We start from the raw sequence: 12,141 nt of genomic DNA, 5'->3' as shown, positions 1-12,141 counted from the left end.
TGTCACCACGTATCCTAACTGGGTCACAGCAAGAACAGGAGGAGGCTCCAAGAATCGGTTTTTGCCCCATCTTCCCACTGGGAAAGGCTGTGCTAGCAATGAGGCTGTGGCTGGGCTTGCCATCAGCTGTCACCGGTTACCTGACAGAACAGGTTCCTGTGTGACAACTGGGTGGCAGGAGAATGAGAGAGGAAGTGAAAAGCTGAAGCGCAGCTAACAAGAGCCCTGTGACACAGAGTTAACCCAGTTAACCGGGAAGGACCAGCAACCCCCTTCTAGCTCCGTACTGAAGGGAGACACAAAGGACCAGGCAGACCAGGGAAAAATTTGTACCGCCAAGACCCATCTTGAGCCAGCGCTCGCATGCACCAGCCTGAGGCATCCAGACTCTCCTGCTGCGCGCTGCTGGAGCGATCCATCATGTGTAATGTTGGTCTGCTCAGATCACAGCTTTGTTTTGCTAAGTAGACATCCCTCCTCCTCCTCCTCACCTTGTGCACTCCCCACTGGGGAGAGAAGTGCCTGAAAACTGGCAAATTCTGGGCAGAGCGATTTCATCACGTCTCAGGTCTGCCTGACCACACCTCTGCTGTGGCTGGTGCTTGTCAGAGGGAAAATAGCCAGGAAAGTAAGTCCCAGTCAGGAAGAGACTATCAGGCTGGGACAGAAGCAGACCTGTGTGCGGACGAGCTCGTGGGTTCCCTTTCATGGCAGGTCACAGACAGGCTTCACTCTACAGGATGCTGCAAGACATTTCTGCTCTGCTACCTACCAGCTCAGCCGAAAATTGACACACAGCAGAAAAGCAAGGAAAGTCACTTTCCAGAATAAGATCTCCCCTTCCATGTCCTTGATCTCGAGAGCATCTAACAGAGGAGGGCAGCTTAAGAAGAGAGGGAGCCAGTTTGTCCCTGCTCAAGGGCCCCTGGCTGACTGAGAGCTTCTGAAAGAGCACTCTCACTTTGTGATGCCTCATGCCCACCACTCTTCCTCACAAAGATCCTGTTGCACAGGTCAAGAGATCACAGGTCTCACACCCATAAACACCGAGCAATGCAGGCTGATGCAGCTCGCACGGACCTCTGGCAAAGACCGGGAATGATGCAAAGGTGGTGCATTTTGTCACATCTTTTGAAAGTGTGAGAAGTGATGGGATTAACAGGGATGATTCAGATGCTGCAAGAGTCCTTCCCGTTCACAGCGAGCCAGGCTGAGGGCGCAGCTAAACCCAGCGGGCTATTCTGCCATTATTTTAGGCCAACAAGATGTCTACATTAAGCCCAAACTCACAAAATCTTTCCTTTCCTCTGCTCCTAGATGTATGACAGACACTATGGCAGAAACACTATGGGAAGGGCTTCAGTGCTGGTACTGGTTTTGAGGGAGCCTTCTTCCTGTAGCTACGCTCATGGCCTGAGCTGCGCTGCGTCACCGCGTTCTGCTGCAGAGACGGACCAACGTGTGCTGCTGCCCCCCTGCTGTAATCCCAAACGTACCCAGCACAACTTTCCTGAGGGTACGGAGGGGCCAAGACCCACGCTGCTGTCACGCAGTGCGTGTTGGAGAGGCTGTGCTGGGAGCTGCGCTCTTTCTCCCTTGAGGGCTTCCTCCAGTTACCCCAGCTGCCAGCTGTGTTCACTGGAACCACGGTGCGTTGATGCACATCATCAGTGATACTACAGTTTCTCTCTCCAACAATAACTGCTGGGGCTTCAAACAACCTGCTCAGCCAAGCCACGCCGAATTTCACTTCAATCAAAGCACACAGATATTTTGACTTTGTCTAGAACTTTTATTTCAAGGAATAGAATTGTTTTGAGCATATTCACAAGAATAAATATAAAATTACTCTTCAGAGTAAGAAGATGAGCTTTTATAAAAAATATATCTCTATCCCACAGAACCACTTAGGTGGGGTTCTCATTAGGAAATATTATTTAATAAAAAAATAAAACACTGAAAATAAAATACTTGACCTATACTGATTGGATCACCAAACAATTGAAATTTTTAAAAGGTTATAAATATTGCAAATATTGTTAATAAAAATAACATTTAAATAGATGGGAAGCCACTGAGTCCATCCAGATGAACAGAGCACTGCAGGAAGCCACCGTTTCTTCTACAGGGCACCAACCTCCTTGTATTCGCTGGCGTTTGCTCGTCTCTTCTTGTTCCGGTACCTGGAAGCAGAGAAGAAAAGCGTGAGTTCTGGAAAGCCAGTTGTTCCAAACAGCTTTGGGGGAGTGAAGGGAAGGAAAAAAAAAGCTGTATGACCTCCTCGTGTTTGTGTTAAACCTCTAGCAGCTAGGCTCTGTCTGTGCTCATCTCCAGGTCTGAGATCACTTGCATGCAGTCTCATTTCTCAACTGTTCACTGAAGATGCCACACCTGCACCAAGCCTTGCCACTGGTACTAGGTTTGTCTCTGAGAAATCCTGCGGGGTCCTGCCCTGCGCTCGGGCTCCGTACCCTAACCATCTAGGCCAGCTTCTGTTCGTGACGACGCGCCATCCAGTCTTCGGGTGGGGAAGAGGAATTACAGTGCTATCAGATCTGTGAAGCTGAGCTCTCTCTCTGGGGGGTTCTTCCACTTTCTCGGCTCCCTGACGCTGCTTACGATTAGTTATCAGCCTGAAGAAGGATTCCTGCTGCTGGTGGGTCTGTTAATGGAGGAGAGTACTGTCCTCCATGGTAAAGCTGATAAGGAATGCTGGTGATATCACAGTCCCCACAATAACATGGCAGATAAACAAATTCACTAGTATTAATCCAGTTGCTTGCCAGTTCCTGATGACTGGGGAAATGGCATTACCAAGAAAAGGAATTAGGATTTTCCTATTCCCTGTCTGCTCTCTCCTTTACCTCAATACATCCGCCAAGACAGACATGAACTGATGTATGCAGTCCTCTGTCAGGGCTTAGACGCATCTGAGGGTGCTGTTCCGTAGCCTGCAGTTTGTGTAATGCTAGGCCACCAGCACAATTCCTTTCTTGCACACTTTGCTAAGTGCAGGCTAGCAGGTACGTATGCCAAACTATCTCCAGACAGTCAGGTGACTGTAGGTCCCCCAGGTGGTACTCAGCAGACACTTAATACGCAAACAGCTGCCTCTCTCCCCTGAGCCACGAAGAAACTCTCTCTTACCTTCTGCAGATGTAGTAGCTTGCGATAGAGATGGCAATGAGGAAAAGCAGAACTACGATAACTGTCAGCGCCACATACTCCTTACTGAGGGGCTGTCTGACGAGTTCTGAATGCACGCATCGAACACCAGAGAAGCCTACGTCACACCTGAGGGTAAGAGAGACAGAATTAGAGCCATCGCTGCGGGGTTACGCTTTAGCAGTCCACACAGCATGCTATACTGCTGGCCTGCTCTTTCCTCAGGGACAGGCAATTCCAAATGATCTAACTCAAGCCCGTGTGGTCCTAGAAACGGTTGCACATTCTTCAAGTAAACTAAGAATGCCCTTAAAAATGCCTAGAGGATTTTTATTTTGTAGGCTGAATCAAAGGAGAGACCTTGTTGCTCTGCCTGAGGTCCGGATCTCACATTGCTGCAAATAGAGATGAACACAGAAGCACATCAGAATGAGTGTCCCAGGTTTAAGTTGGGGTGGTGACTCATTTCAGGTGTCTAAGGCTCTCACTCAGGTTTCACCACCTGGCTAACGCTAGCTTAAATGCAGCTCAGGTGTCTTACAGACATACTGCTCCTCTTTAAGTGCTTGTGAGCAGTTAAATACTTTGCTGGATTGCTGTCCCAGCTAAGCACCAACAGCAGGGAGATGAAAGGCCACGCAGGGTTCATGTCAAAGGCCACCCCAGGGAGGTTTGCGGGACGCACTGCGCCCTACCCATACCTGCAGTAGTGCTCGTCCAGGTCCACTATGTACACGCACTGTCCGTGGAAGCAGTAGTCCTTCATTTCAGGCTTGCATCTGGTTATCCCAACTTGAGCCACACGTGGACTGTTCTCTGTCTGGACTGCAAGGAGATTTTGTTAGCATCTCATCAGCCTTATCTTCCCTTTGTATTTCCCAAAAAATGTAGAAGCTTTACAAGTACAGCTAACAGTCTCGCTACCAAGAGCCCTCCAACACAGCAGGCACTAGAGCAGGTAAGCCTTCTGAACAGGGAGAGGATTTTCCCAGGCTAGAGCTATATTGACCTGTCCTTCGGGAGTTCCACATAAGCTATTTCTGCTTTTATAGCAGCGTTCTCACCTCAGACAGGGCTCTTCTGCTGAAGAAGCAATATTAAAGGAAACACGGGCTAATAAATGATTCTCGTTCAACAACACGGCACTTTGCAGGATGCAAAGGGCAATGCTGACCAACAGATAAATTATTTCCAAGGGCACCTCAGCCTGCCTGAGGAAAATGGGAACCAGACACTTGTTATTTACAGAGAGAGCTGTGCAGGACGCTTACTTAGTGCTGTTGTGCAGTTCTCCATCTCGCCAGGCCCACATAATGGGATCACTGTTGTGCCCAGGACGGCTTGCAATAGGTAACCTATAAGAAAATAAAAAGAGGAGTCAAAACTAGATGCTTTTCAAGTACAGTCAGTATTTCAGCTGGTGCACTCATTAAGTTAAGACAAGAACAGAAGGTTTTTATCTTAGTAGGAAAACCTCAGTGTTGGAAGTTGAAAAAATATAGGTCTGCTGTCTATATTATCCAAGGCAGCCCAAGGAAATACCTCTGAAAAACAAACTTTTAATGTGGAACAAAGATCAGACAGTAACGTGGTGTCTGTGACCACCTCCCTCTCACACTGTGAGTGAAACTGGGCAGGAAGAGGCTTGGAGAGAGAGGCAGAAGTCTGGCCAGCTCTGATGATGTTAGCTTTCTCTCTGGGTTGGCATGGCACCTGTGTAAGGGACACAGCCAGCCAGCACTCACTGCAGGAGGAGTTCTTTTGGCAATAAGAATCAAGATGTCCTTGAGTCACAACAGTCCACGTGGAGAGAATTTCCTAGGATTCAGCAAATCGGCACAGTTGGTGACTCAGCACAGCAGGGCAGCGCTAAGCCAGGCTCAGGGCCCTGCCGCTGGCTTCAGAGACCACATACTGCTGGAGTTGGGCTTAACACAAAAGCTGCTCTTTATCAGTCAAGAGCTTCCTCAGCCCTCTACCTGCTCCAACCAGCCTGAAAGTCTGGACAGTTCCTGCACCAATACTCGCTCTCGTGTGGGAGCTTTCCAGTTAAAAAGCTGCTTGCAAAGACAGCTAACACCAGGTCTCAAACCCTCTTCATCCGGTCACTGGGTTGGAGAGGTTACTGACCACTTCACGGATCCTGGGCCAGTGTTACTTATCTCAGCAGAGTCCCAGAAGAAAACGGGGACATTTCTGTCCCTTCTTCACCATCCACACTAAGGAGAACTGCAGCTCAGCAGGTTTGATGTGGGTACCAGACACAAAAGGAGATTGCACCATGCAGGCTGAGGAGTTTGGCTACTGGAGCGGTTCCTTGGGGAGCAAGGGCCCGCCTAAAAAGCATTTTGACGCCTTTTGGGCTGTCTCGTGCTGCACAGGCACAGCTTTCAGGTATTCTACTAGTTAAATGACCAGTTCCAAACAGGATCTGAAGGCCAACACAAGCACCTGTAGCTCCATGGCTCCACGAGGAACAGTCAGTGTTTGCCCCAGCTGGCTGTGAAATCCATTTGGCTCACAATCCTGCTGTGGCCACAAGCTAACCTGCTCGTGAACCGCTTAGTCACCAGCCCCATTCCGCACCAGTCTGTAATTTGTGTCTTTGGGCTGTTTGCCTCTGTTAACTTGTCAGGTCATGCATGTCTAATGCAGGGAGTGTGCCTTCATAATTTCTTGATCACTCCAATTCAACTCGAGTTATTAGAAAGTTTCATTACGTCTCAGAGTTAAATCTAGTAGTGATTTATGGACTTCCTGCAGCTCATCTATTTCTGAGTGATTAGCAGGCTTCCTTTAAGCTTTATTCCAGCCGGACACAAGAACAGCAGGAACATCTGTCTTAGAGGGATGGGGGGGGAGGGGGGTTGTGTGTGTGTTTGTGTTTCTTGAAAACCACCATTCCTCCTCCTTCCCTCCCTCTCCACGGCATTCCTTGCAAAGCTAATAACCCAGGTTTCCACCGGGCTTTAGAAGAAAAGACAAAGACTAGGATCGCCACAGCGAGAGCCACAGTAACAGACCAACGATGCCAGCATCTCGACTCGAACAGGAGAGATTAAGCCGGAGACACCGGCGCCTGTTCGTGTGACTCAGCTAGACCTGCCTCTCACTCCGATGGGGCAGGACCCGCAAGTTTACTTTCAGGGCGGGATTTTTTTTTAATAACAGCACTATAAAAATGCTCACTATGGATTTCCTCAGGAGAAGCAGTTTAACACTTCTGTAAGGACAATTTGAGTCGCTATGACAGAAAGTTACAGCGTTTGGAGGATGAGGCCACCAGTGGACAGACAGTGGCAGCTCAGTTACTGCCAGAACAACAGGCTTCAAGCCTGCGACCCAAATCATGCTGGGAAATGGAGATTTACCGAGTCAGTCCTCCTTTTCAGGAACTAGAGGGACACTTCAGGAGCGCTCCACTGACTAAGCTGCTCCCTCAGCAGGAAGCAGCTGTGGCACAGGAAAGCTCTGTCCCACGAAGTATTCACCGAGCCATTGCAAGAAGGGATGCTGAAATCCTGGGACTAGCGAGAGTTAGTGACCTGAGGCTCCTCCTGCTCCCCACGTCCTGCTGCCATCATCTCTGCGTGATGTGCTACGGCAAGATTTGGCCTGGGGGCCATGTGATAGTCATGAACGTGCGTCAAGGCAAAATACGCTAGAGGTACCAGAGATATCCACATCTATCGTACTTGGTTAAGCAGATGGATTAAGCAGGCTGATGATGTCTTTTAGCCTACGTATTTCTGTTTCAACTTGCCTGCTTCCTTGATCTGAGCATAGTCTGAGCAGTTACTTTTTAATCTCAAGTTCCCAGTTTGAGAGTTACCAGCACCTGGCTTTTGTGCTTGAGAAACTCAAACCCAGGTACATGCAAGAGACGGGTCAGCTCTTCTCTTTGCTCCAGAAGGAGGCACAGCTTTCCAGTTAGAGGAAAAGGCCAAAACTCAGACACCTGTGAGAGACAGTTTAAAAATAATCTCCTCCTACAACACCAAACAAAGGCTTGCCCCATTGCGGCCATGCGCGAGGACCGACAGCCTCCTCTGCCCGACTGCAGATGCACGGGCTGGAAAGGCTGGAGCGCAGGCGTGGGTATTTGCTGACACCCAGCAGTATTTTCTGCGTTCGGGCAAAGTTCTTCCTGCTCCACATTTGTATTTTGCCCTTTCCCCCATGCACATATTTCTCCTCTGACATCAGTGGGAGGGGGATCCTGCGGGAGGATAAGGGATCCACGCGCCGTAATGGCAAAGGGGAGCCTTTCCCAGAATAATTACCAGATGATGTATACCAAACATGGGACCTGGGAGAGGTAGGTATATTTTTATTCCTTTCCTGTTCACTAAGCAAATACTCTACAGGGTACAAGATAACAGTCATGAGATGGTGGATATTCATGTGCACCTTGCAGGAATGCCAGCGCTACGCTGATTGCTACACCACCAGCACGCATGCACAACAACGCCTGGAATTGCAGGTATTCTGTACGGTTAACGCTGACAGCGGCGGCTGTCACTGGAACAGGAGTAACGCTCCTGGTTGACTCGGCCTTCCACGAAGGGTGAAAAGAAAACTAGGGAGAGAGACTGGCTGTCTTTGCTTCCTGCACTCTTCATCAGCAATGGCATGCAAAGACTCACTACCAGTTCATCCACTGAAAGCCAGCCGTGGTTTCCAGTTACAGGATGACTGCTAAGGATGAAGGATGCACATTCTGGAGACGCGTAACTGACAACTAGTATCTTGGCAAGATTTACACCCATTTCAACGGGGAATTGTAACACTTCTGAGAGGTCAATCATCATTTGAGTTGGCTTTGCCTGTTGCTGAGACAACTAATCTCGTACTAGTTCATCTGAAGAAGACCCCATGGTGCTGCTTCACATTTGGCATCTCTGTGGTCTCTCTGCCACAGCGGTAGTGCCTACACTTTTCGCGGGGGTTGCGCTTTCAAAGCAATGCCAAGCGCAGAGGTGTACAGGTGACAGGCACCTGGAGGACCTCAGGCCAGTTTAACTCCAGAGACAGATCAAGGTGACCCCTGTCACCTGATTTTGGACACCCAGAGCATGTCTGATTGTCCAAGGCCTTCTTTGTGTAGACTAAGCGGGAAACATGGAAGTGAGCCAGCCTGTCCTATCGGCTTTGTGAGCATCGCTACTATCACCAGTTAACTCCAGGGCATCGCCTTCCATATCTCTGTGCCGCCAACCTCCCTAGCTAGCCACAGATGCAGGCCATCTCAGACAAAGCAAGCACCTCCGGCAATAACGGCTAGGTGGGTGGTTGTGTTTCAGATGAGGATCACAGAAATGTAGAGTTAGCCAGGAAAGCCTTGCAAACAGCTTACTCTTATTCAAGATTTGGCTGTGCAACTGTACCCCTTGCTCACATCAACCACAGCATCTCTAGAGTTCAGGTTACCCACGCAGGCCCAGCATTTTTTCCTGGGAAAGGGGAAGCGCTCATTCGAGATAATTTTAACCACACACACCTCCCCGTCCTTGCACCCAGGATACATCACCTGGTTTCTTCTCAGTGTTTTGGGCAGGATGTACCTGGTGCCTAGCTGCCCGACCAGGCCTGTCAAGGCAGGCGCCCAACGCTCCTCTTCCTGAGATGAGACATACAAGATGTACAGGTTGCTCTTCTCACCCACGTGAATGGAGATGGTATCAGACCTTTCCACCCCTCGTCCCCCGCCTCATCCCCCTGCGGTGTTTGGCCTATGGTCTGAATTGAGGCATCGGATGTGACGGTATTGAGAGAAACGGGCTCAAAAAAACTACCTTAGGGCAACTGGGCAGCAGTGCCTATCCATGGCTGTGGGAAGTAGCGTCCAGGCTTCCCCATCTCACATTTTGTACCCGTGGCTTCAGAACTGCCAGCTCAAGGTCATGGATGCCCAGGGCCAGGCCAGAGCAGCTTTAAGGCAGCCCTGGAAACCCCTGTTGTCTGCTACGGGAAGTCTGTGGCTCCAAAACTGCTGCAGACCCACATCAACATCTTCACCACCGTGCCAGGACTTACCCTTAAGCAGAGACAATGCAGATAATTACATATTATGTGCACCGAGTCATCTCGGTACTGCTTCCACCCCTGTGGAGACCTACGCATCAGTGATCTTATCCACACGCCACCCTAGGCTGCTCTGCTTTCCACCACGTGCGCAGGGGCAGATAGTTCTACCCCACAGAAAAAACAGAAATCCATTTCTGCTTCCAGCCAAACACATCAGCCACTGACATTTTCCACACCTCCAGACTCAGTGACCTCCATGTTCAGTGCCCTTGCTGATGGTCAGACAAATGTGATGCAGGAAAACGTAAGGTCAGCAGCTCCCAAAAGTGTCCAGTGGGTCTGGAGATCCAAGGCCTGCCTTCCCCTCTGAGTGGGCAAGGAAACCAGTGCCAAGGCCAGGGTATGAAGCTGACAATGACTAGTTAGGCTTCAGCCGTTCACCAGGGAATGTCCTGAAGCCCAGTATAACACCAGTTACAGACAGTCTTCCCAGCTTCCGCCAGTGGCACCGAGTTCTGCTCACACTGCTGACCTGGGAGCGAAAGGCAGCAAAGCGCTCCTACCGCTCGTTATGATGCCACCTAGCCATGACTAAGCCATCCCTTACTATTAGATTTTGTACCTGCCCCGGAAATAACTAAATCCGTGTACAAATCCATGAAGACACACCAGGTCCTTCCAGTACCAGTTTTGTGCAAAGCACGGCTGAGTCACAGCCTACAAGATGTTTAGCCCGCTGTCCCGGCAAGTATGGTGCTGCGCAGCAGCTGATCCCTGCGCTATTATGGAAATACCTGGCCAAGAGAAAACACAAACTCATGCTGCAGTGGGTGTGACACATGAGGGAACATCTGCCCCAAGAGAAGTCTTGGGATGGAGCTTCCCCATCAACCGCCACCTCGAGCCCAAGATCACATGTGGGAATACGCTTGGTCATTAAAGCAGCGTGTGAGTGCGCCAGGTCTCGGTCCCACCTTAAAGATGTTTGCTGCCCACAGCCCGAGTCACCTCACAGGGTCAGCTCTCGGCTGTCACCACCAGTGCCCTGCAGAGGTGTGTGTGGCAAGGACTGGTTGTTGCTTCACAGCGCGCCCAGGCTCCCGGAGTCTAAATGCTCCAAGGACACACGTGTTCACTGTGGACTCTCAGGTAGCTTACGTCACGCAGTGGAGTAACACGCTCCCAGCGAGGAGACGGAGAAGCGTCAAGCAGAGGGAGGCCACAACCTGCTTTGTTACCATAAGGAAGCCTCTGCTGCCGTGGGGATTCACCGGCAGAGCTCACCCAGAGCACGGCCTGGGTGAAAGCAGCAGGACCAGATGACGAACGAGATGGGACAAGGTCAAAGAGAAGAGAATGCGCTGCCTCGAGCAGACTGTGCTGCGAGCAGAGCTAAGGAGGAGAATGAACATTCACCCTCACTCAGTCACAGAGCACACCTGGACATCGCGCACCACACCACACACCAGCGTGAGACCAGTGTGCTCCGCTCCTCGACGCACACAGCCACGCAGGTACACCCATCCCTACCCATGCCTTTGCCTCGGAGAAGAAACACGTCGGTTTCACGTGCAGGCAAGCCGAGCTTTACGTTTTCCCAGAGGTTCTCCAGCAGCCAGGGCATGCCCCAGCCCCGCGGCTCAGCGCCCGGCCCCGCCAGCGGCACTCACCGAGGAAGAGCAGCAGGTTGCGGGCGCGCAGACAGCCGGCGTCCATCGCCCTCGCGTCCGGGCGGGGAGAATAGGCGAAGAGAGAAGGAAGAGGAGAAAGAAGAAGCAGAGGAGGCGGGCGGCTGCGGCGGAGAGGCGCTGCGGGAGCCCTGTGGGTGCCGGCCGCGCCGCCCCGCACCTTTATGGGCCGCGGGAGAGGCGGGGCGGCGCTCGCCGGTGATGAAACCCGGCTCGGCCCGGGGCAGGCGCCCGGCCCCGGCCTCCCGGCTCCCTCCCCGCCGCCCCCGGGCGGGCCGGGCACGCTGCTGCCTGACCCCTCGGGCCCTTGGCTGCCGGCCGGACACAGCTCATTTCCCTCCTTTTAGCGAGCGTGACTGCAAATAGCACGCGTGGTCGTGAAAGTACCTGTCCCCTCTGAGTCACCTGGCCGGGGCACCGGTGGCCGGGAGGGGCCGGGGCAACGGGTGCCCACGGGTGACCGCACAGCCCCGCCACCGCCGCCTTCCAATCGCCCTCAACCCACCTGTGAGACCGTGGCAGTGTGGCATGGGGCCAGAGCCGACCCCTGCCTGCGTGGGCACAACCGACCCCCGGGCCACTGCACGGACACCGAGGTTGCCCGTGCACAAACCAAGGGCTGGAAAATCCCTCAGGGCCAGCAGCCAGAAACGCGCTGCCTTGCGGCATCTGCCTGGGCACACGCCCAGGGCACACGCCTCCTGCTGCCATGGCCCCTCGGAGCACACGCCTCGTGCTGCCATGGCCCCTCGGAGCCATGGACAGAAATGGTCCATTCAGCTCCAGCACCTCACCCAGCCCCGGACCGGCCGTGATGCTCTCAGCGTCAGCGGGGGCTTACACCGCTTTGCCCCTCCAGACTTTGGCCTTGTTACGGCCGTTCCTGGCAGCCAGATTTTTCAGTCACTTGCAATGCAGTTGACTAGTTATGGCTACTTTTTTAAAATCAAAAATCCCTTTCAAGCATCTCCTTGAAGCCCACTCACTTTATCACTTTGCGAGGCAAGGCCTCGTTCAGCCCTCACCTCCCATCATCAGCCAGCTGAGGGACACTCCACCCCCAAACCCCTACTGTACGCATTCACCTGAAATATAAAGTGTGTTTTATCTAAACAAGCTGCTCAACAGTGCTGGTTATTCCTTTTAAAACAAAAAACTTCTTCCTCTTCATTTCCGTTGTCAAAAAAGGCAAGGTTATACCCAATTTATTGCAGAACTGATAAGCGTATCTCGCAGAGAAAGGAATTTGAGTACTGATAGC

The 12,141-nt window shown here is 51.7% G+C and overlaps 1 protein-coding gene across 1 annotated transcript; it reads right to left on the bottom strand.

Annotated features, from left to right (window-relative positions):
* Positions 1–1,771: 1,771 nt before the first annotated feature.
* On the bottom strand, positions 1,772–11,017 carry EREG (epiregulin). The gene is made up of 5 exons (XM_086746103.1): positions 10,863–11,017; positions 4,437–4,520; positions 3,867–3,990; positions 3,148–3,294; positions 1,772–2,183 (listed from the first exon to the last, which is right to left on the bottom strand). Exons 1-5 carry the CDS (start codon positions 10,906–10,908, stop codon positions 2,123–2,125), a joined length of 462 nt encoding a protein of 153 aa, XP_086602229.1. The 5' UTR covers positions 10,909–11,017; the 3' UTR covers positions 1,772–2,122.
* Positions 11,018–12,141: the final 1,124 nt, after the last annotated feature.

Source organism: Chlamydotis macqueenii, chromosome 4, assembly GCF_036417535.1.
Source record: "Chlamydotis macqueenii isolate bChlMac1 chromosome 4, bChlMac1.mat, whole genome shotgun sequence".
NCBI classification, from domain to species: Eukaryota; Metazoa; Chordata; class Aves; order Otidiformes; family Otididae; genus Chlamydotis; species Chlamydotis macqueenii.
This window is presented reverse-complemented; position numbering and strand designations above follow the sequence as displayed.